Source organism: Opisthorchis viverrini, assembly GCF_000715545.1.
Source record: "Opisthorchis viverrini unplaced genomic scaffold opera_v5_4, whole genome shotgun sequence".
Lineage (NCBI taxonomy): Eukaryota > Metazoa > Platyhelminthes > Trematoda > Opisthorchiida > Opisthorchiidae > Opisthorchis > Opisthorchis viverrini.
The window spans coordinates 4,272,618-4,295,151 of NW_008751660.1; the positions used below are offsets into that span (position 1 = coordinate 4,272,618).

Consider the following 22,534-nt stretch of genomic DNA (forward strand, 5'->3'; position numbering starts at 1 on the left):
AGTAGGAGCCCTAAAACCTATCGGGTTTTCACTGGCAATTGGGTTAGTTTGAGGTTTAGTATGCTTAGAACAATGCATCTACAGTGGTTTCCCGGATAACGTCCAAAAAGAGAGTCCAGCCCCTCAGCTGGAAATATTTCAGTACAGTCTCTTGGGGTTTGGTATGAAGCGACATCATTTAAAGTATCACTCCAGATTTTCAGAATGGACCACTTGGGATGTCTCAAAGCTGGGCTGCTTCCTCCCAACCAAGACCAGGTTGCAAAATTTATGGTTTGACTTCTCCCAGAACAAGCAAAAAACAAACAAACACATGACTAATAGTATCACAAACATATTTGTCTCCAAGTGGTCGTTTTCGCCACATAAGTCTAATTTTCACAAAAGGGTGGAAATTCAGAATTCCAATATTGCATATGCCGCTGATGACGCATTTTCGGTAATGACGGCATCCATATTATACTTTCTGTAATAAGGAGATCACTGTCGGGTGGATCTACAATGCAACGAACGCACCATTGTGGGATATGAATAGGGAATTCGTTTACAAAAGCAAAGTACGCTGTCCAGAGATGGTCTGAATACACAATAAATTGTTCTTTGATAATCATTCGCTATGATCTGTATCCCTTATTAACACCACTCGTTATCAGGTATGGGGGTAGGGTGTTGCGAACGCACAATGATATGGGTCAACTAACGTTCATTATGCCACAATAAGGGTCTTACCAGGTACTGACCATGACCCCATACAAATTTACACCATCTGCTTGAGTGCGGTCACACACTCCAAAAACTTTAAAGACAAATAAGCATGATCGAATAGCAGCGCAGGTCGGTAAGTATTAGGATAAACTAGACAATTCCGGCTTGATTACACGCAGGTAACAACAATTCACAGGTTAAATGCAGTACAAAAAGGCACACATAAACAACTGGTCTATTTCGGAAAAGAGCTTGCTACTGAACTATACGCTTCATAATTCAAAGTGACTCTATTGGAGCATGGTCTCTTCTGATATTTTTTCGTGAGTGGACAGCCAAAATGTTGTAAAACTGACTTCAAAATCTGAAGGTTGCCGTAACACAGAATATAGGAGTAGAATACCGGTTGATGATGCCACACCAAGCAAGTCAGTTCCACAAACAGACAAGCACTTATTACACTTCCGTAGACTCTCCATAGCCTTAAACGGTTTCGATAAAAGATTAATTCCTCAGAATGTTCACAGTTGAGCGAGGGTGGCTACAGTGAGACCATGCACAAGTAAGGACCCAGTCGGTGGTCTCTATTGCAACTTCACTCAGACTTACCGAAAAGACGGAAACCTATTGGAGTTTGGTCAGCATGTGTCATGGTTTTAGCGTTACTGGGCAGAACAGTGGGATGCTGGTTATATGGGAGGGGCTGTGAAGACTGGCCTCAATGTTGTCACTAACTTCATTGTACATTTTTATGAATATTCAAATTTGAGACACGTATGTTGTTATTTGCTCGTGTGGTTGTCTGGTGACCTTTTTTGTCTAAGGGAGGTCGCCCCCCAATATAAAAAATTTTGGCCGTTACTCACGCGTGGATTATATCTGTGGAGACTGTTGTGTTTTCTCGATGACCTGAAATATGGCTTCCACCAAAACAAGTTCAGATGATAAATACTTCATCATAGTGTGCTCCGCTTGCATAACCCTTTGTGCATCAGCAAGCTAGTGAGTGTCTTTGACCAAGTCCTGAGCTGAGCCACACCCGTTACTCAGGTAAAAAGTCGTTCGCATGTTCAAATAACTGCAAGATTGCTGAGGGTTGAGGGTTAGAATGGTGAACACACCTGCGTGGCATATTTGGCAGGCGGTCACTTTAGACCTCGGATATACAAAGCCTGCATACGGTATAAAAGTTATTATTGCGTTCAATGAATCTTTCATATTGGTTTTCGAACTTTTCAAATCAATAAAATTACGGTCGAAGTTCAGCTTCGCGAAAACGTTGGTGGTTATGAACTGGGCACAGATTCCAACTGACCAAAAGCTCGGGCATATTTTGGAAGTAAATAATCGATGTTTGCATACTAGAATCTTTCAAAACCTATAAATCAATAAATCTATAAGAATCAGTCTTGGGCCCCATTAACTTTTAACATGAGTTTAATAATCTGTTTCTCAATAACTTGCTTGGGTCGAAATGGGGCGCGGTAAAATTCAAGCAAAAAATCATCTCTTGTGAAATGCAATTTTTGGACAGATAAGTTTTAAAGGGTCTAGTGTCACTTGAAGACAAGGTAATGTGCAAAATCGCTGTAGTTCAAGTGAAATGTCGAGTTGCATAATGTATCTATGGCTTAAAATACAGAATACATAATCCCAAACCATCTGGTAGTGGTTAAATTTCAACGACCAATTCATGCCGAAAATTTTACAAGGGCGAACAAAGATTGTGGGGCGAGAATCATCGGTTGTATCGATTTGTGAATGTTGGTTAAAACACCCGTCCGTGTTCAATTCACTAAACTCTATTTTTCGTAGATTTTTCCTCCTCCCATCACGTGACTGGGTTGTAAACGATTGGTCAGTGGGTAGGCAACGTTCCTGTGCACACGAGAGAATCATGCAACTATGCCATCTGAACAATAATCACAGACTGCGTTTAATTAGTGTCGTGAACTGTCTTGTGCTTGATTTTCTCAAGTTTACATCTTTTATTCGTATTTCGTGTCTACTATTCTGTACTCTTTTAAAAAGTAACTGTTTTCCAATTTTTCATTAAACATTTTCCTCTTTTAGAGTTTGATTATTTGGCACCTTTACACTGAAGATGTAATCAGGTCTGAGATAACCAAATTCATTCAGGGAAGCTGATATGATATCAAAATTCTGAGTTTCCTTATACGGCAGAGTAAAGTTCTGGTGTAGAACTCGGAAGACAATCCTAATTACCGTAAGAAATCAAAAGGGCACTTCCCATCAGCCTTATTAGGATACACTGCCTCGTTTTCGAATTTACCAGAAGAAACCTGATTTCAATAATTTACGATACTTGAAGCGAAGCTCACTCAAACTTGAAGGCGCCAATCCAGACCTCTAGGCACCGCCCAGGATAGTTGTGCCACATAGCGAAGAGGCCAGTAAGGGAATCCCAGGCTCGTTTCTAGACTCAAGGTTTGTGTCTGGGCAAGCGACTACTGTCCTTACAGCAGGACTCCCACAGATAGTGCTTATAACACCTTCTAAATACTTAATCGTTTATTGTACCTTGTGGCCAAGTCCTCAAAGAAAGACTTGGACACCATTGAATAAAAATCTGAGTTTGTAATTTCCCTTATACACAGCCGATAAGTTTAACAATGTGGATAAAGACCAGTTGGGTTACCGCTTTAATTACGTGAAGTGTTGTCTGCCAGCTGATTTTGTTTCGCCTCCATAAGACCTGTGTGTTTGCGGGAAAATATGCCGTGCCAGATGATCAAACCCAAGTATCTTGACGCAGGGATGTCTCCGATTTAGGAGTCTCCCGTTAAAGTGTGCTTGTGAGGGGAATTCTGACTTACTGCCATTAGTCACCGAACAGATAGCTCCTGACCAGTAAGTAACCGGATCAGCAACTGCTTTGGTGTCTTCTATGCTTTCAACAACGTTATTAGTTTATTCAAAGTATTCAGTATCAGAACTTGTCGTAGTTGCGAGTCTCGATATCACTCAGTGTCCGTTGAATTGCACTTAATTGTGAGGCCAAATAAAAAAAAGCGACAAATGGTTTCCTTGTGTCTCATTGCAGATGACGTTTTTACTGTCAATAACCGATGCCAGAGCTCCTGAAATCATGTCCTTAGCTATTAAGCTTTGAAGTGACTGACAGCTAACATCGCGGCTGATGGCTGATTTGGAGTGCTGTTGTATCAGCTTTTTCAGGCTTGTTGGCAATCAGGGTTGCTAGGCAGTGAAACAATCCGTTCTAATCACGTTCACCTTCCTGATGTTGTATATAATTTATTACCTGTTCCATAGCGTAGACCTGACCAGTTTCGGTATATCCTAGGTGAAACATATGAGGAAAAAGAACAAGAGAAAACGACATAGTACAGTCCTTCCATGTTTTCCATTCTGGACCTTCAATAAGACCTTCGCTTTGCAATCGCTACGATAAAATCATTGCGAACTTATTTAGACATCACGTAACACATGTCTTTCGCGGCGTTCGTGGTAAGTCGTCAGCTTCAATGAATTCTGCAGGCTAGTTGTCCTTCTCTAGCTTTACCTTGAACAGAAATTGTCCGGGGTGTTGTGAGAGAAATTGTTCGGTGTTCATGCACCGAGGAATCCAAATGAACGGTTATTCGAGCTCGATACAGACGATTCCTTGAAGGTGAAGCCCATGAACAGGTGAGCTGAAGTGCCACACTTTTAACTTAATTTATTGGGCTAATTACTACAGGTGTGTGAAGAGTTGCATTTAAGGATACCACTGTGTTACGGATGTAGTTTCTCAAACCAAAGGATATTTTACGAAGATCTATGTTGTGCAACAGACCTTCGTAGTGCAGCCGAATGTAAGCGGCCATTCCTAGTGAAACTCTTTATATTCTGGTTTATAATGGGTAGACTATAGAGTCTGCACACAAGAACCTCCCAAAACGATTGCCTAACATGTGGAAGATATTCCAGCCGCTGCAGTTTACAGTGTCCAATGATAATCACGTCCGCTATGCCAGCACAGGTGCTCCACTTCTGACGAACGTCGTAGCGTCGTTCAGATTCAAGGAATAATTACTCTTCATAGAGTTATGATAAGTGTGCTACATCTGACGCATTTATTGTCATTGGGGGTTTGTTTCGGGGCATAAATCTAGCCGGTACACACTCGAGGGAGATCAGCATAGACCCATGGAATTTGTAGAGAAACATAAAACCCGTTTCAGTCGTTGCAGACGAAGTTTTAAGGTTATCTCTTCAGCGCAGCTTAGTTTTTCATTCTGTAGTTTTAAGGTTATCTCTTCAGCGCAGCTTAGTTTTGTTCATTCTGTTAATCTAACTGATTGAACAGCTTACTATCTTTCTCAAGATGGACAACAGCTAAGCTTCAACAGCCAACAAGTAACCTCGGTCCTTCGCCTTGATGACTACAGTTTGGGTACGGAAATGTTGAGGAAAGGGAACCTTCAACAGGGGCTACAAAGAAGTAGGTTTGTTGTGAGTACCATTCAGAGTAAGGAAAACGCCTTTAGTCACCCTCTAAGACGGGTACCTACAACTGCAATGAGGCTTTCTTGAGAAACATATGCGACTATACAGAGTCCAACCCTCGGTTGTCCAAAACGCAAGAGCCCCATAACTTGAATCCTCCTGAATTTTCCTTCTGGATCAGCGAACTTCTTCACACTATTGTGGAAGAAGGGCTTCACTTTATTATCCAGAAGGTCTTTATTACCGAAATGAACTGGACTGAGGTGATCCTATTGGTATATCATTGGAGGCTGACAGTGCAAACATATGTCCTGATTTCACCAGCGAAACCAACTCCGGACGGGAAGTTTTATCAAAAATTATAATTTCAGTCTATGCAACTATATAAAAACCTGTGCTACCAGTAGGTGGCATAATTAAAATTGTCCCGCAGATTCATTGGACGAACCAGACTGCTGTAGTATTTCTGTTTGGAGGGTGATCTCAGGCTGGCCTAGATTTTGTAAACCTAATTTGTATCCGAATTTTGTCTCTGACCACTGGAGAAGGTAGCCTTAAATTTAATGTCACATGTGTGTTGCGTTGCCGCCAACAGACTACGGAAATTTCCCCAGAGTACGAACACCTAACGTCTTGTGGGTTCGAGTCGAATAAAAACAGCTTTTTTCTGACGTACCTCCAAGATAATAATAAAGAAAATAATTGTTCCGCTGTAACACCATTTTGGTGAATAACCGTCATGCCACCAGAAGGTTGCACGAGGGCTGGAGTACTGACAGGTTGCTCAAGCCCAAACAGGGCAAACCGAGAGGCAGATGTAGGGTCCGAACCACAGACCTTCCGGTCAGTAAATTCGCGCTCTAAGCACTGAACCATCCCGTACAACCAAGAGGGACAAATGCAGGGCATGCAAAACAATATTCTCGCCAAACTCACGTGGTGATTTTGCACCGCGTCCAAGAAAGTGAAATTCGGTGCTTGATCTCTGCATTACCGTCTGAAAGACCCACTCAGATTTGACTCACCTCAGAACTACAGATTATTACAAGCACATTTAGGGCAACCGGTTATTCAAAGAGATGCACACAAAGATCAACTTTTCTAAAAAGGGGCATGCAGACTGGATCATAAAAACCTGTGCATTTGCACTTGAGGCCCTTTTAGGAGACCTGAATGTGCTGGGGATGTCATGGTACCAAAAGTAAACGTTAGAGAGATGCAGAAACCTGAACGTTTACTGGACTAAAATAATTGGACTAAATAAATGAGAGTAGGTGTAAAAGCTAACAGTTTCTTAGGCTGACGACCCTGAATTTTTGTGAGGTATGGACACTATATTTTTCAAGTTCAAAACCATTACGCGACCCAAAGGAGGCACTAAGTTCAATACAACGCTGCGTTGCCAGATATTTACAACAAAAGGACAAAGTCAGGGGTTGTTTCAGAACTCACAGGGACCTCACAGTTTAAGTTTTGGTCTACCCTTTGCCTGGAAACTGTAACAGACATTCAGTACAACATCAGTAATCCTCAGTCAAAAAGTTGACCTGGAACTGAGGAACATATTATAACTGAATCTCGACAAGCCATGTGTTAGAAAGGTGGATTGAAGTGAGAAGAATGGGTCTAAATTAGATCGGCTCATTCATCCATTCCATTGTCTGGTAGCATCTCACCCACCCACCAAGCATCTTGCGTTATCTGAAGCCATCTCACGTGAGACAGGAATCACACGCTTCCATTTTGCAGATTCATCTGCATTAAACAGTGTGTTCGCCTAGCGTCTAGGCTGAGCATAACTGGGTTATCTAAGATTGCCAATCTGTTTCTCACATCCTTATTTAATCATATCCGTTACTAAGACGTTTAGATAGAACAACAAATGCTACCTAGAGTATTCAACTGTAGATGAGCCTGTCTGATGATAGCGTAACTACCAAGACATGCGAAAGCAGACATCCTCACAGCTAATTGTTTCAAGACAATCCCCGAGCGTTCATTTCGATAAGTAAACAGTGGCCTTCCATTACAAACGATCAACCTACTTGCACGATTTGTGGTTGGTAGTGAACACTAGATAATGCCGCTGCCGCTTTATGACGATCTGAACCAGGAGCTCCAAAAATGGCGAGCTAGAATCGTTTCCAACATCAGACAACGTACTCAGGCTGCATACCAAGCCAACTGACGTCCGATTCGAAAGTTCCCATTAATTTCTTCGGTGGTAAAGCAAGCCACAGGCTGATTCGGCATGATACTATTCTCAAGCGTGTCCTCTCGTTTGCGGGCTAACGTGCAAAACGGTACAGTCACCTCCGTTAGGACGGCTAGATTTCGTGGGCAGTTCAAGTGATGTTGGACAATGCCGCATCGCTAGGACATTAGACATGAACATGTTGATTTAAATGCTTTTCGAGATCAGAATGACATACGTGTTCCTTTAAATACATATCTTCCTCTGTCCGTTCACTCTTTTGGAGGGGAATTTTCGGCGCCTTCCTATTTTTACTGATATTCGATATAAATTGAAGCGAAGACGAAGCTCAGGGCAAACGACTGAGAAAACTTTCCTCTCTTGGCCCATTGTGAGGCCTTACTGTTAAACAAACAAAAAAGTGATTTTGGAACAAAGCCGCGCATATTGTGCATATTTAAAAGAAGGTCCCAAAACATTTTCGTGGGGACGTCTATACTTTTTGCCTAGTTACATTCACTGGACAAAGTGTTGAGATATCAGTTTTGTTTCCTTGCACTATTTATTAGGCCTGCTCAGTTCCCGCTTTAATGACCTATCAGATGTCTGCTGTAAAACATGCTGATGGGACAAGCCCTTTTTTGGAACCCGGAGCCCACATTTGGCTAATTACATATCCTCACGAAGAAACGAATCCTAGTGAAATGCAAACAAATGCTAAAGCTTTTTGGCTGGGTGACATGTAACTGTTGATTGGTTAATTCGCTTAATTTATTGAAATAATATTTGTGTAAGAAAGCCAGGAAACAGTTGTTTGTCTAAAAATCCTCAAAAATGTGGCTGATTCTGGTTTGACCATGGAGATTCTTCGCGCTGATGAGCCGCTTTTGGAAAGCGAAGTTTTAGAACAGATTACGCAAGGTATTTTTCATTGACGGGTTAATGCTTAAAAGGATTCTTAAAAGCAGCTGTTTGTTGGATGAAGATTTCCTTCCTTTTAAATAGTCACTGACACAAGCAAACTGGGCCTAGAAAGTTTAGGCAGTTCGTTCCAGCATAGTAGCTTCTTGGATGCATGTCAGTGCTTGGCTGGTGCATAGTTGAGGTACAATGGAGTTTGCCGTGGCACTGAAGTAAGTAATATTTCTCCTATAGGCTACATACAGATAGACGCAAATACTGCTTAGAAGTTCAGTTGCAGTTCAGCAAATACGCTAGTCTTACGAGCCTGGACGAAGCTGAGAGTTGCAAGTTTCGGTATGTCCTTTGCATCGATAGATTGCGAATAAATCAAACGTCTCAAAACGTATTCTTGCATGCCAACTTGGCGTAGGTCGGACTCAATGAAGTCACAAAGTAGACCCGCATGAATAGTCAGCTCGGCATTAAAGATGAAAGAAAAAAATCGCACACCAAAAGAGTATGGGCTACAATTCTTAAGTACTTTCTCATGATGATCCACAAACAGAGTAACGGATGATATGCTGCTCGCGAATTAAAATTATTCATCGTTTGCAACTTCCAAATGACAATCTGTTCGCCCTCCTTATCACCCGAGTACCACAACAATATTTCTACCACTAACAAGAAGTTCGAGCTTTTGATCACTGAAATGTCATGATAATCAGAAGCCTCCACTATTTAAGGGGAGATCTAAAACCAAGTGCCAATTAGTTGGAGACAAGTAGGAAACAAGATATAGCATACAACAACTAAAGCAGTCTTTGCATGGCAAGCTAGACACTCATGACTTCGCCTGAAGAGTTTAGACAACCAAGGAGAAGCGTCATCTAAGTGTAGATGCAACATGGACAGCTGGTTATGCACCGTGATTGAAGTCTATCTCCCCACTCCTATTATACTTTGCTACTCTAGCCAATAAACTTATACTTAGCGCTATTATTAACCACTTGTTTACTGTACGTCTGGTGTTTCAATAAGCACAGTGGATTGGATAGAATTAAGAAGCTAATTTACCAGAGTGAACATATCCCAATAATCACCACCAGGCGTATCCCCATAATCACCATCACAACGGACATGGACGAACAGTGACTTCAGTGCTCAAGTACTTCTGCAAACATTGGGGATGTGTACGGTTCTAGCGAACTAATAAGCTATATACTTTAAAACCTCAGTTGTGTTGATGAAACGTGTGACCAAAGGTACATTATGGGTGCTTTTGATGTCCTAAAGTCACAGTTGGTACATGTATTCCAGCTGACGCACATGGACTGCTCTTACACTACTTTGCTGCACAAACGGGCTCGGTTTGTTACCGTTACAGTCTATAGACTGTTGTGCATTCTCGTTGGCAATGTGATGAGCCGTATGAGTGCGAATTTTTGAGCCTAATTAATCTCAGATGATAAGGGTGTGGCATTTCTGATTACCCAGCTTTATCACTTCGGAATCCGGGTAGAATCGAACTTACTGTGGCGTTTATATTCAATGAAATATACACTAATTGTTTCATATTGATAACGTCTTCCTATATGAGAAAATGTGGGCAATTAGTCTACTCGCCTGCCAAACTAATTAGAAGCGGAACGGGCGTTTACGATGCATTTGGATTCGTAAAACACATTCAGACATAAAATAAAATGCCTGAAAAAAGGTGACTTTAGTGTCCATCTCATATGACTTTTGGAATTTCGCTTTTTAAAGAGCCAAATTTTTCATGCTGAATCAGGTGCAGTACTTAGGATATGTATGTATGTATGTATGTATGTATGTATGTATGTATGTATGTATGTATGTATGTATGTATGTATGTATGTATGTATGTATGTATGTATGTATGTATGTATGTATGTATGTATGTATGTATGTATGTATGTATGTATGTATGTATGTATGTATGTATGTATGTATGTATGTATGTATGTATGTATGTATGTATGTATGTATGTATGTATGTATGTATGTATGTTGTATGGTATGTATGTATGTATGTATGTATGTATGTATGTATGTATGTATGTATGTATGTATGTATGTATGTATGTATGTATGTATGCATGTATGCATGTATGTATGTAGGTATGTGTGTGCGTATGTAATACATGCTAGATTCATCCCCCGCAGCAGATTTAGTAAACGGTTTGCATCAGCTGACGTACTGGATATGTTTGCAAACTTCTTACTTCAGAACGATACATCAGTGTGTAACGGACTCGTCGTCTCAGTAGTTTATTCTTACTCTTGATTCTCATGCAACATTCAACCCTTAGCGCTGCGTCAAAACATACTCTTTACCCTTTCAGCAGTCAACTGTTCTGGGTCTATGCTAGTTCCAGTGTGAGATTGTTGTCACCCTTTCATAAGCTAGGCATATCAGAGGCTTTGATCATTTTGCATAAAACGGAAATGATTAGACATAATCTTTGGGTAACTGGAAACGAGACTGAATGGATGCGGTATATTCCTTCGTTTACAACTTGCCCGATGTCCAAACGAATCCGCAGCCCTTAATTTAAAAGGAAACACATCTGGCAGGATGCTGTGATTCGGGCAGAAGAGACACAAGCTGAGTAGCATTATACCTAGGAACCTTCACTTTAGGAATGGAGGCCTCTGGTATGAAAGAATTGGGCAACATCTGCAGTACGTTTTTGCATACTGTTCAAATTCTGATAGAGCACCGAAATATTTTCTACTTGAAACCTGATCTTACCACTTATTCTGTTGTGTAAGTTTCAAGCAACAATTCCTGACACGGTGTCAGCTGCCGTTCTATTCGTAAATGTGAAGATAAGAATAGAGCTTCTCCAATGTGGAGGAGCGAGAAAGAAAATATCGTAATAACAAGCAAAAGTTGACTTAAGCGTGAGAATAAAAGTGAGTATACATGACAGAATCACGCGTAGTTGGGTTGAAGTCAAATCCAGAACGTGGCATTCTACCGGCACAAATCAATCAACGTGTTCTTACTTTTGTGTATTCAGCTCATCTCATGTCCTCCGGAAACGAAGCACGGTTAAAGCGACGAGACTGCAGTGATTTGTCTTTCGGAGCAATTTTAGTATGGAAGTTGTTTGGGCTTTACAGGTGTCAGAAGATAAAAACGCATTGCACTTATCACAAGCATCTCCTAAACTTCCAGCAGAACCTTAGACGGGGAATTTTAACATTACCTCGTTAGGCGTCAAGCTGCGCATCCAATTTTTAGTTTTCTCTTCCTGATGTTTATATTCCGAGGTACCTGAAAAGATCATGCACAGTTTTCATGTGTACATAAGTACATATTTTCTGCGAGTCATCAGTACTGTGGTTTTAATGGGATCGCGTAATAATTGCATACCCAACATTTAGACAGATCAGCTTATGCCACAAAATCCAGTAGTGATCAGTTCCTTGAGTGATGATTTCGCAGACAGGGTCTGTACATCTAGAGAAACGATTATATTGATTTGTATTTGGCGTAATTATGTTGACCAGACGCTTTACTAAATGAGAAAATCGTCACTATTGATGGAAAAAATTTATTTTCTTTTGTTACGGACAGATCGGAATTTGTGGTGTCGGATCGATCCGGCATTGGAAGCAATCGGACACCTAATAATTTGCTCAACGGACATAACCCCAGCGCGTCGGGTGCGAGTAGTAATCCGATACTTGAGCGAACCTCCTCTAGTCCCGTGGTGAACATGGTATCAACAGTTCGCCAAGAAGGCAGAGCGGTAAGTCTCAGTTGACTCCACATTTGTTTGTTTCGGAAAACCAACAATAAAATTAAGTGACAATAAATCGGTAGAAGGTACAAAATCTCATAGGATATTTGCATATGTCGTACACCCTTATCGACTCCAATTCCCGGTACGTCATTGAGGTCGATCAAAAGCTGACAGATCAAAACCCATTGCAAACCATCTAACCTCAAAATAAATTTGTTCCGAATAAATCAGGTTGATTTGACAGCGGATGAACAGAGGAAATTTTCGTAGCCGGCCAAAAGATGTCACATGGCAAGCAACTGGTCTAAATAGATGTCTTCTCACCGAAGGCAATCAGGTTCAGTTCAGGCTGACGTGGCTTTTTTGAATGATAAGTTTGGGTGAAGACTTTACGGTACGATCAACGGTTTTGCTGTATTATTTTCTCTGTTTCTAGTAAGGCAAATTACTCAGGACCCATTACTAGTTCTGCTTTGTTAGTGTGGGATTGTCCAATTCGTTGATTCAGAACAATTACGAAAACATATGAAAGTAAATTTCGAATAGGTGGCCAGACCAGTCTCACATCCAAAACTCTTGAAAAGTTACCAACATTTGACCTGTGGGTTTCATAAGGTTTTTGTGGCCCGGTCAGAGAGATAGGAACAACTCTGATTTGTCGTTGGAAACGGCTGCAACATATATTGTAATTTTCCGGATTGCCGAATTCTTACAAAGAGTCAAAATATTTAGAATCCGGACATATTACTCACAAACTTATTACTAGGTTCCAGATTTGGAAGCTGAATCACCTGCTGTTCATCCCGCTGTATTTTATTCGAGGTAGCTTCCGGCTCAAGTTGTTGATCGTATCCCACTAGAGAGAGACATGTGTCTAAAAAAATCCAATGGTCATTCTGCGACATCGCACGTGCGCAGCGCAACAAAACGTAAATTCCATCAATGAATTTGTCCTGATGCCTCTATTTATACCACAAATAAGTACTCCAGCGCAACATTTTTAAAGAGTGATTTCTTTACAAATCAATTTATGTGGTTTGGATATCCATTCGAATAACGGTGAGGGTGACAGCATGCAAATCGCTCGTGTATTTTAAAATCCGGCCAAAATGTTATATGGATTGGACGTATCCTCAGTTATCGGCAAGGTGGCCAATGCGTGAGTGGTTGAGGGACATTAGCGTGTACGATGGTTGTGACACAACGGTGAGAGTGTAACCCGAAAATGTAAACTGGATAGCGTATAATTTTTTTCGGCAACTAATAGGACGTGGATTCCGGAGGGGTCGACTGAATGGTTCAGTATAGATGGTGAACCTAGATCCGTGGGCTTTATTTACCCGTTAGCTCAGTGTTGATGTTTCAGTGATTAAAATGAGGTAAAGTCTGAGTAAACTGCAACACCAACGAGTAGGTTAATCAGTTTTGGCGCTGATTAAGTCGCCATTCATGTTTGAACTTAGTCTCAGGAGAAGCGGGCCTTTTACAAGTTACAGAAGTATTCCCCCCTCTTCTGCAAACACCAGGGACCACAAGAAAATTGGATCTCAAAGGAATCTCGTATGCAGGGGTATCACCTTGAACGTCCCACAGAAATTATTAGACTGAGATTATTTCGAACTTTACGACTCGGCAATAACAACATTCTGAGGCATCAGAATATTAAGTTAGAGTCCAGAGTAAACATCCAAACTTTCAACTCTTGGCGAACGCTTTTGGCCAAAAATCACCAGACAACCGTTAAGTCTAAGGCTGGTAGCCTTATTGAAAAACAACATTCATCTCCCAAAAACGAACCCTTTGAGGTTCATAACTCGAAAAGGGCCCTTAATATTATCATTTATAGTTTCGCTTTCTTTTCGGTTGTGCTCCCAGAAACTCCTAGACAGAGTCTTTATCAAGCCCTGACTTGTCCTTGAGTTAGTACGCTTGACTTTGTCAAACAAAATGGTCTGGGTTGCAGAAAAAGCGACAGTTCGCTAGTGCTTTATTTTAAGTGGCCATGAGACAAACGGATGACGACAGAATGGTATGCTCGGGCTTTGTTTTATCCCATTTGGATCGTACAAGCAGACACAATTTCTCTTCCAGCCAATAACGAGGATGTAGAAATTCAAAACCGCAACGTCAGTCAGGACATACTTCAACTCTTAGCGTATTTTTTCGAATGCACAGTTCACTTTTACGGTGACAGACCCGAACCATGGACCCTTCGCTGACAGTACGAATCCTCCGAGAGTCCTGAGAGACGAGACATCTTATTTCAGACTCTTTTTACTGCGATCTTTTCGAAGCCTTATGTTGATTTTAACGGATAAACCCCAAACGGTGCACGCCTGTCAGGGGACTGCGGTGACGCATTCTTAAGTTGCACACATTCGCAGATGTATGCCTTGAAACCCATACAACTTGCAGTGAGGGATTGCGAGATATGGGGTTTCGCGAACCGACTCATCAGTGTGGAGGATAGCTCCCAGTGTCTAATAAGTGGCCGTAAAATATAAAACAGTAAAATTTCACTGTTCTGGTTATTGAACAGTTAACACGCTGGCCATTTCAGTTTGAAACAGGAGTTTTAAACACAGCCATACGCGAAAGATTGCACAACAATATGATTTGGAACAAAGGAATAAAGTTGATCCTAGTTTGCTTTCTTTGGGGAATACATTTTATTGGTCAGGTAACTGCCAAAATTTTACCATTAGGGTCCTTGCAATTGTCTAATCACCCAACACATCATACATCCAGTTCGGAAAAACCATCCATACACAAAGTTGATCGACAAACCCGAAATAATCCTTCATATTGTTATTCTGTCAGCATAAATGTACCAATCAAAATGTTGAGGGTGCCTAAAAATGTTTAACAATTATTCCACTATCCGGTGTAGGCAACGTAGGTATCTCATTCCAGATAACTTTCTTCAAACATCTCTTCTCAGCTGCCTTCGGGTCCCGATGATTCACTGGCTTCACAGGAGTTTTGAGTACTTAAACTCTGACCAATTTTAGGTGGCTTTGGGGTTAATGGATTGAAATTCCCATCATTCTCGTTTGAGTAGTTCTCCTATGTCCTGGTGCAGTTATTCCCGTGAGTTCATACCAAAGTAGGGGAGGCTCGAGTTTTGCTTTGATTTGACTTCATTAGCACTTCACATCCTTTGGCCGTGCAGAGATCCGAACTTTGGACATTTGAAATACGGGACGAGCGTCTTACCAACACTACCAGCGCAAGCTGAATTGCCACATGTGAATGTGCAAACATGTTCGATGTGATTTGTTTACTTGAAGCTTCAAACGATGACCTGGTCAGTCGAACAATACATCTATTAGGAATCCGCACTCAGGTAGCACTAAATGCACGACAAATCTTCTGGGCAATTTTCGATTAGTTGAAGGTAGTTGCGGGATTACTGGGGAGCAAATCGAATCCAGTGATTCCTCTGTTTGATGTGAATGTACCTGATTGATTGTTTCGAGACAGGAGGACTGTTCAAACAAGAGTGATGCGAATTGGATTTCTGATTTATTCTAAGTGGTGCTTGTTTGTAGATCCAACTAACAAGGTAACTATGTCTATAGGATGTACAGGAGAGCATTTAACAAACCATCGCTGAACGAAAGCTCCCTCTTAAACCAACACACCTATTTGTTTTCATTTCATCTTACTACGCTTTATTTCCAAAACTTCTTCTGATAAGCAACCACTTCGGTATACTTATGAACAGAGGCCAGTGAAATTTTTATTGTCTGGTTACTTAAGGTCAACAAGTCTAGAGCAAAATATGGTTAAAAATGGCTAATAAAAAACTTCAGCTTTCTTGACGTGTACACACGCCCCCTGCAATCGGAGAGCAAAACAGTAGTGCGCCTTGGGTGTGAAAAAAAAACATCTGTTCCCTGGCAAAATTCTTCGAAAAAGCAAATTTCCTAGTACTGGTAGAGTGTAAAACTTAACAAGGTTCCCGAAAAATTTACGGCTTTCCTTTCGTAGGATTCAGATAAAGCTATAAGGCCACAAAATATTGGAGATTTTACCACAAAGTTTCTTTGGAAAGATCGAGTAATGTGGTCTTTTTTGAATTTTTGAAAGATTAGTAGTAGCGGTCATCTTATTTGGTGACGATGCAGTTTGTCATCATGAAGAAATAGCGTCTTACCGAGCTGAAGCTCGCGATACAACTTAAAAGACCCTGTTATTCGTAGGTATGAACCGGACTATAACACCGTCAATGCAAAGCTCAGCTCTGCTTGTTAGGTATGGTCGCCACAATATCTTCGTGCATTTTAATTAATACAACGTTCTCTGACAGATATGCCTTTCTCTGGTAGAATGCTCGGTTCCCTACCAAAAGGCTGTATAATTTCGCGTACCTGGCTTGCAGCCCATACATACTCTCGTTGATATATCGGTCCCACAAGTGTCCAGAGTAACGGAGTGTAAACATTTCGTTGTATCTGAACCATTTATTTGAGAATTGCCCAATTTTATTCCGCAAATCAGATAAAGGGAAAGTTTACTGGGCAAGACAATGCTCCAATGCTCGAGCACAGAAAAAAGGGATGTGACCACAATTTTATTGAAAGTTTACCCAAGTGAAAAAGATTATTTTTCAAGGCTGTAGACCCACGGTTTGATTTCTGCCTCCCGTAATTTCTGCTATTCAGTTGGATGGAGAAATGTCCAACCCCCGCTGTCCACGAGACGGCGTCTTCTGATTGGTTGTCAGTAACTGGTGCAGCTAACAAATCTTTCTCGATAAGCTTTAACTGCCTCCGCTGAGCTGTGAACTGCGGACTGGCTTTACATCTATTGTATGAGATTATCTGTGTTGAAGGGTAACCTGTGCCTTAGGACAACAGGAACTAATGCAAGTTTTTGGTTAACATCAGGTCGGCTATTTCCTAAAGTCGAAATATAGAATGAATCATCTTCGGAATCTCTGCTTTTATACAAAGAGAAATTCGTAACCCTTCTCGTTTGTTTGTCCTCAAGTTATTCGTTGAATATCGTTTGCTCTATCTTACCGTGCGACCTTGGGAATCAGCCGAGAGATATTTAACCTTGTACAACAAACTGGGGTCAAATTCAATTCGATCGTTTGGGAGCAGAATGTAGTAAGTGACCCTTAATTTCACATAGGTCAGATCAAATTGACGACGCCAGGTAAACTCGTGGGTTTTTAGGCTAACTTCACAGTTCCAAGACTCAGTGTCCTAAAAGTAAGGTAACAGGTAATCACTAGTTGTTGCAGGACGTTACCGCTTGGTCGTGCAATTTTATGGGAGGGCTCATCAGGCTTGTAAGCGGTGAGTGGTCGTCATCTATACTGTTGTGTGGATATGTCGTTCTGGGGGGTCTATAGACCCACACTTGATACAGTGGTAGGACAGAAATAATGATAAATAATAAAGGAAGTGTCTCATCCCTGATCTGATCTATTCGAAGAAATCGATGTGCAGTCATTGACGGTAGAAGATATGTCCCTCTTTGGAAGAAATAAAACTAATCGCTTTCTCAGAGAGGTAGGGGAGAATTCCCTCTCGAGGGCGTTTGCTTGTCCGACAAACGGCTAAGTGAAACACTTGACAGGGAATCGTCATCCGGATCAGCATAAATGACACGGATAGTCATGCGTCCGGCAAATTCGTATTAAAACCTGCACCATTTAAGCAAACCGACTGTTGTCTAAAGACGGTAATTCTGGTCGGTCTGTTCATTTTGTTTGGATTGTTTTAAGCGGAATCATTCAGCACACTGGACTGAGCGTAAATATTCATCATCATCATCATCATCATCAGCAGTACAGACTGCATAATATCAGTCTCTCTGCATGACAACCATAATTCATTGGATGGAGAAGAGACTTAGTGCTAGCCTACAACAATCATTCCCAGTCGTCTACATCTCAAGACGCTCATTCTGCTAATCCAGACTGAATTTGACAACAAGAACGCCATTGACATCGATTAGCAGACTTATCTTGCAGCGTCTCTAGTCAGACAGTGGGGATCACGTGGATCTCAGAGTGTAAACACCAGGAAGTATTATGTTGAATGGACAGCTGACGCAGTGGTAAAGTTTTGGCCTGGTCTGTCTGCTTTCTTGACGTTTTTGTTACGCGCTTACGAGTTTTACCCGCTACTATTATCTCTAAGAATCGAATTCAGTCCAACTCAAAAGCAATCCATGGCCTTTCCATGTTTTCATGTTCTGGGTAGCACCTCCATTTGGTATGTTTTAATTCTCCCTTGATTTGAGAACTTCCACAGAGAAACCATAACGAAAAAATTTGCTTTGTTGAATTACTTGAGGAAGACTGCTTCCCATACAGTGAAAGTTCGCTGCGGAAAACTTCAGGGATTTTTTCCGAAATTTATTCCTGACCAGCAATTCCCACTGAAAGATGTTTTCCAGTAAGATACATTTTTGTACCAAAAAAGCTTAGAACCACTGTACAGCTGTTTCATCGTGTTGAGAAATAATCAGTAGTGCACCTTTCACGAAACACCAGGGGGTTTTGAAGCTGCTACCCCTCAGCCGGCAGTCTGAACACTTAAACTAACTCGATCCGAGGCAGGCTATAGGCTCACTCATCCGATAATCACGTGGGCTCCAGCATGTGGCCGCCCGTTGACTTGCTCCTTGAATTATGACCTCACAGATGGAGGTTTCATTCATCTTGTGAAAGTATTCTTCTTCTGAGGTTCCTATAGGATGTTAGTAGTGTGTAGAGTTCTGCCCACTGAACGGACTTCCAAGAACCGAACTTCCTGCTAACCAGCAAAGCTGTGCTTGGGATGACTGAAGAAAAATCTGAAAAGCTAGCTCCTGTAGCAGAACGGCTAAGTGTTCAAACTACAAGCCTAGAGATGTCGGGTTCCGAACTCCATGAAGTTTCGTGAGATTTGCACTGCTTATGATTATCAGTAAGGATGTAACAGCCGTATACTGCTCCCCGGCTTTTTATTATAGATAAACTATATTTACCGGGTGAGATATTTATTAAAATTACAAAATCTTTCCACACTACCAAGAACGTTTTGCAATTTCTGTTCGCCAACCGAAAACTTCAGGCAAGCAAAATGCCGGGCAGTTCAATGGAGAACTGCAACCCTAACATAAAAATTGCATGGAATAACAAAGGGCATCCACCAGAAACACCCTGTGCAACCAGTTCAATATAATTTGAGGTATCTAGATACCCGCAGCATGAGCAACAGTACACTTCAACCACCGACCTCCCACATTTTCGTGTGGGTGATCTTCAGAATATGCTACCGAGCTGAGCTTAAATGGGTATTTCACATCAAGACCTGCCACATTCTTTTCTACTTTCTAGTTAATGTGGTGTCTCTTGTTGCATCAGTGGACCACTTACACACGTGAACTGTGGTGAGACGTGGACCATTCACACTTAGCTGAACTCATTCAAAGTCACCATTTCATTACGTCAAGTAAACAACTCAAAACAAGTGAACCAATGTCCTCAGTCAAAACGCATTCAGTATATTGGATTCAGACATTATGATAACATATAGGCCCAAATATTACACGAAAATAAAAGATTATACAAAGTATTCCTGCATAAAGAAGCACTAAGCGACTGTAAGGCTTCTTAAAAGAAACAGAACTTGACAAATGGGTAGAGTGTTTCTTCATTGAGGAACAAGCATAACGCTTACTTGGTGTGCTGTGCACTCACCTGCAATTTGAAAAGTGGCTCACTTCCGTTACCTGTCAATGAGTTTCGTAACAGAATTGATGGCGACAGTCTTGGAATGCGTTATCGCTATATGTCAGTTCTTGAAAATGGGAGCTTCTTGTATCCTGATTGAATTACTGGCATTTGTGTGTTAAATGTATTGCCTGGATTCTTCACGGCTCACTGTTAGTTCCCGTCATTCATGCGTTTGTGCTTACACTTCTGACTGTAAAACTTGGACAAGCCAAAACCATGCGAGTGAGCATTGTTCAAAATTTCTGAAACCACTTCGGTGCATTTGGTCGCAGATAGTGTTTACTCCGTTGCAGAAAGTACTGATGGACAAAACGGACAAACCTGTCAAACTTTTCTCTGTTATCTGTTCACTGTTTTTGAAGAACAGCAACAAAGTCTATTCAAGAGCGCATTAGACTATAAGTATAACCAAATTACTATATTTTAAAATAGCCCATGTGTGCACAGTCTTTCAAAGAGGTTTGACATACTATCAGTGGCTAGTATGCTTTGCTACATTTAGATCTGTTTCCACGCACAAAGGTTACATAGATCCATCTTATTTGCTGTCAACTTCCTCACCCTCAGTAACTATTTTGTCGATGTATTCTTCTGTGGTGAACACACAGAAAATTATACAAAAATACTCTTTACGAAATTTCATTCGCCCACGCCTTATTAGACGCTAAGTAAATACTACAGTGAAACAACTATGGGTCGAAAGGGATATGCAGTTTAGCTAAGATTTCGAGCAGCTGGTGGGCGTAATTTGAACCGAATCGACCTCTGTTACTCAAAAATGAAACGCATAATTAGTTCAAACAAACAACTGCTACATCAAACATTTTTATGCTCATTTCTGTTCTACCACCACCATGATATAGCTATCGTAGTGCAGACTAGTTGATTAAAGCAGTAAAAAACTAAATTCAAGTAATTTACTTATCAACTTTGATAACTTTGATGTTCTTGAACCAACTCTTTATGACTGCACCGAAAGACACAGTTTCTAGTGGATAACAGTAATTTCTTGTTTGTGAGAATGGACCACGGTTTACATACATGCTTGGAAAACCAAATTTTGTTCAACCGTTTATTCATTTGACCATCTTCATCCGAATTCTTCTAGGTGTTTTTGAAAATGTGGTATTGAGAAGAACTCTGCTGTTCTCCGTGAAAACATCATCTAGTTAATTATTAAGACGGTATACCTACAGAGTTCTTCCAGTCTTCTAAGTCGCAATATATTGGCCATATGGTAATCCACGGGATAGGATTCATGCTTATTACGCCTTCGGTTGTGCGTTTTCCAAGCACCACTCAAGCGGACGGCACCAAGCCCACATTCCAATTTCTCTTCCTACAGCCTGATGCTGATAATAGCCCAAATAATGGTATTCGAGCAACGATTGTGATTGCACATGGATTACTGAGCATAATCAAATAAAATTCTATATGCAAAAAGTTTGCTGAAATCTCTCAGTTGGATACTGATATGTAATGAGTAACATCCGCTTGACATAACCGGGTTTTTAACTAAAGGAGTTTCAGGAAACCCGCTTCAGAGTGAAATAAACTCCTGAAAATGCAAGAGTCATGTGAAATTTTTCTTACGATCTACTGTGACAGTTCGGACGTTGAAGCTAGGAGACTTCTTTCGTTACTCACCGAGGATGTTTTACCATTGCTCTTCAGTAACTTTACAGTCTTGTTACTGCAGAAATCCCTCTAAACAACAGACAAAATTCTGGCCAAGAAAGTTAACTTCCTGATGGTCCCTCCTTGTAGTCCTTTTCTACGTGCAACGAAAAGCGGAGCTAGGTGATACATTTTGCGTCTTGAAGGATGTTCATGGATTTTCGAGTTCAGGTACAAGAGAAGTGCATCTTGATTGTTGATTCTAATGACCTTTCCCGTATTCAGGAGGGGGCTTTCATGAGAATGAAATCGCACGGCCAAACATGTGTGTGAATTGTGTAGTATTGATTAAGGTTCATCGATTTTGAGACCCAAAATCTGACTGGCTGAAAAGAGACAAATAAATTTAGCGCATACTTACCAAAAAGTCGCGATTTCTCTCTTTCAGAACCATTCCTCGGAAAACCACACACACGCTTTTCGTCTAAAAGTAGACTTGCTTTGTTGATTGGTTTGGAATTTAGAACAACCTTTGTTACGCACCATTTTTTCAGACTAGTAAACAAGATTGTCAGTTAGAATACCATGTGGCTATGTCTGAGTTATCGAAAAATAGTGGATCATTCGGGAACATAATAACGAACGGGCATCCACAGGCGGTTAGTTGTGAACAGAAAACAGAGTTGGTTGGTCTGTGAACCACACGCTTACATGGACAAAACTCAATAGTGTCTTGTTTATTGTCTGAAATGCCAACCCCGTATAAGTTGTAGCGCATTTTCTACAGGCAACAAAAGAAACCAAAGAACAATCTGTGACCTTGTATTATCAAGTTGGATAAATGAGACAACGAATTAAACCATTACAACCTTTGTACCTATCGATCAGAAACATTGTATCCAGCTGGTTGGAGTTGCAGTCATTTTTTCAACCAAATCGTCTCGTCGAGTACAAACTGATATAGACCAGTGAGATCAACCGTTTTGGTCACCATTAGTTTTTAGTCACCATTACAATTGCTTATGTGAGTTAAGTTTGCAATCCTGCATTAGATTTTCCAAACGGAAGCCCAGCTATTCATTATTTACGTACCGCGACGCAGAATGAGCAACTGTGTGTGCATTTTAGGCA

At 41.0% G+C, this 22,534-nt stretch overlaps 1 protein-coding gene across 1 annotated transcript in view; it reads left to right on the forward strand.

Annotated features, from left to right (window-relative positions):
* Window positions 1-22,534, forward strand: part of T265_00467 (hypothetical protein) — a gene marked incomplete at both ends in the record, with an annotated part of 33,837 nt that overhangs the window by 2,841 nt on the left and 8,462 nt on the right. The window contains one exon of the mRNA XM_009164240.1: window positions 11,877-12,051. Coding sequence (XP_009162504.1) covers window positions 11,877-12,051 — 175 coding nt within the window. The remainder of the gene's footprint in view (window positions 1-11,876; window positions 12,052-22,534) is intronic.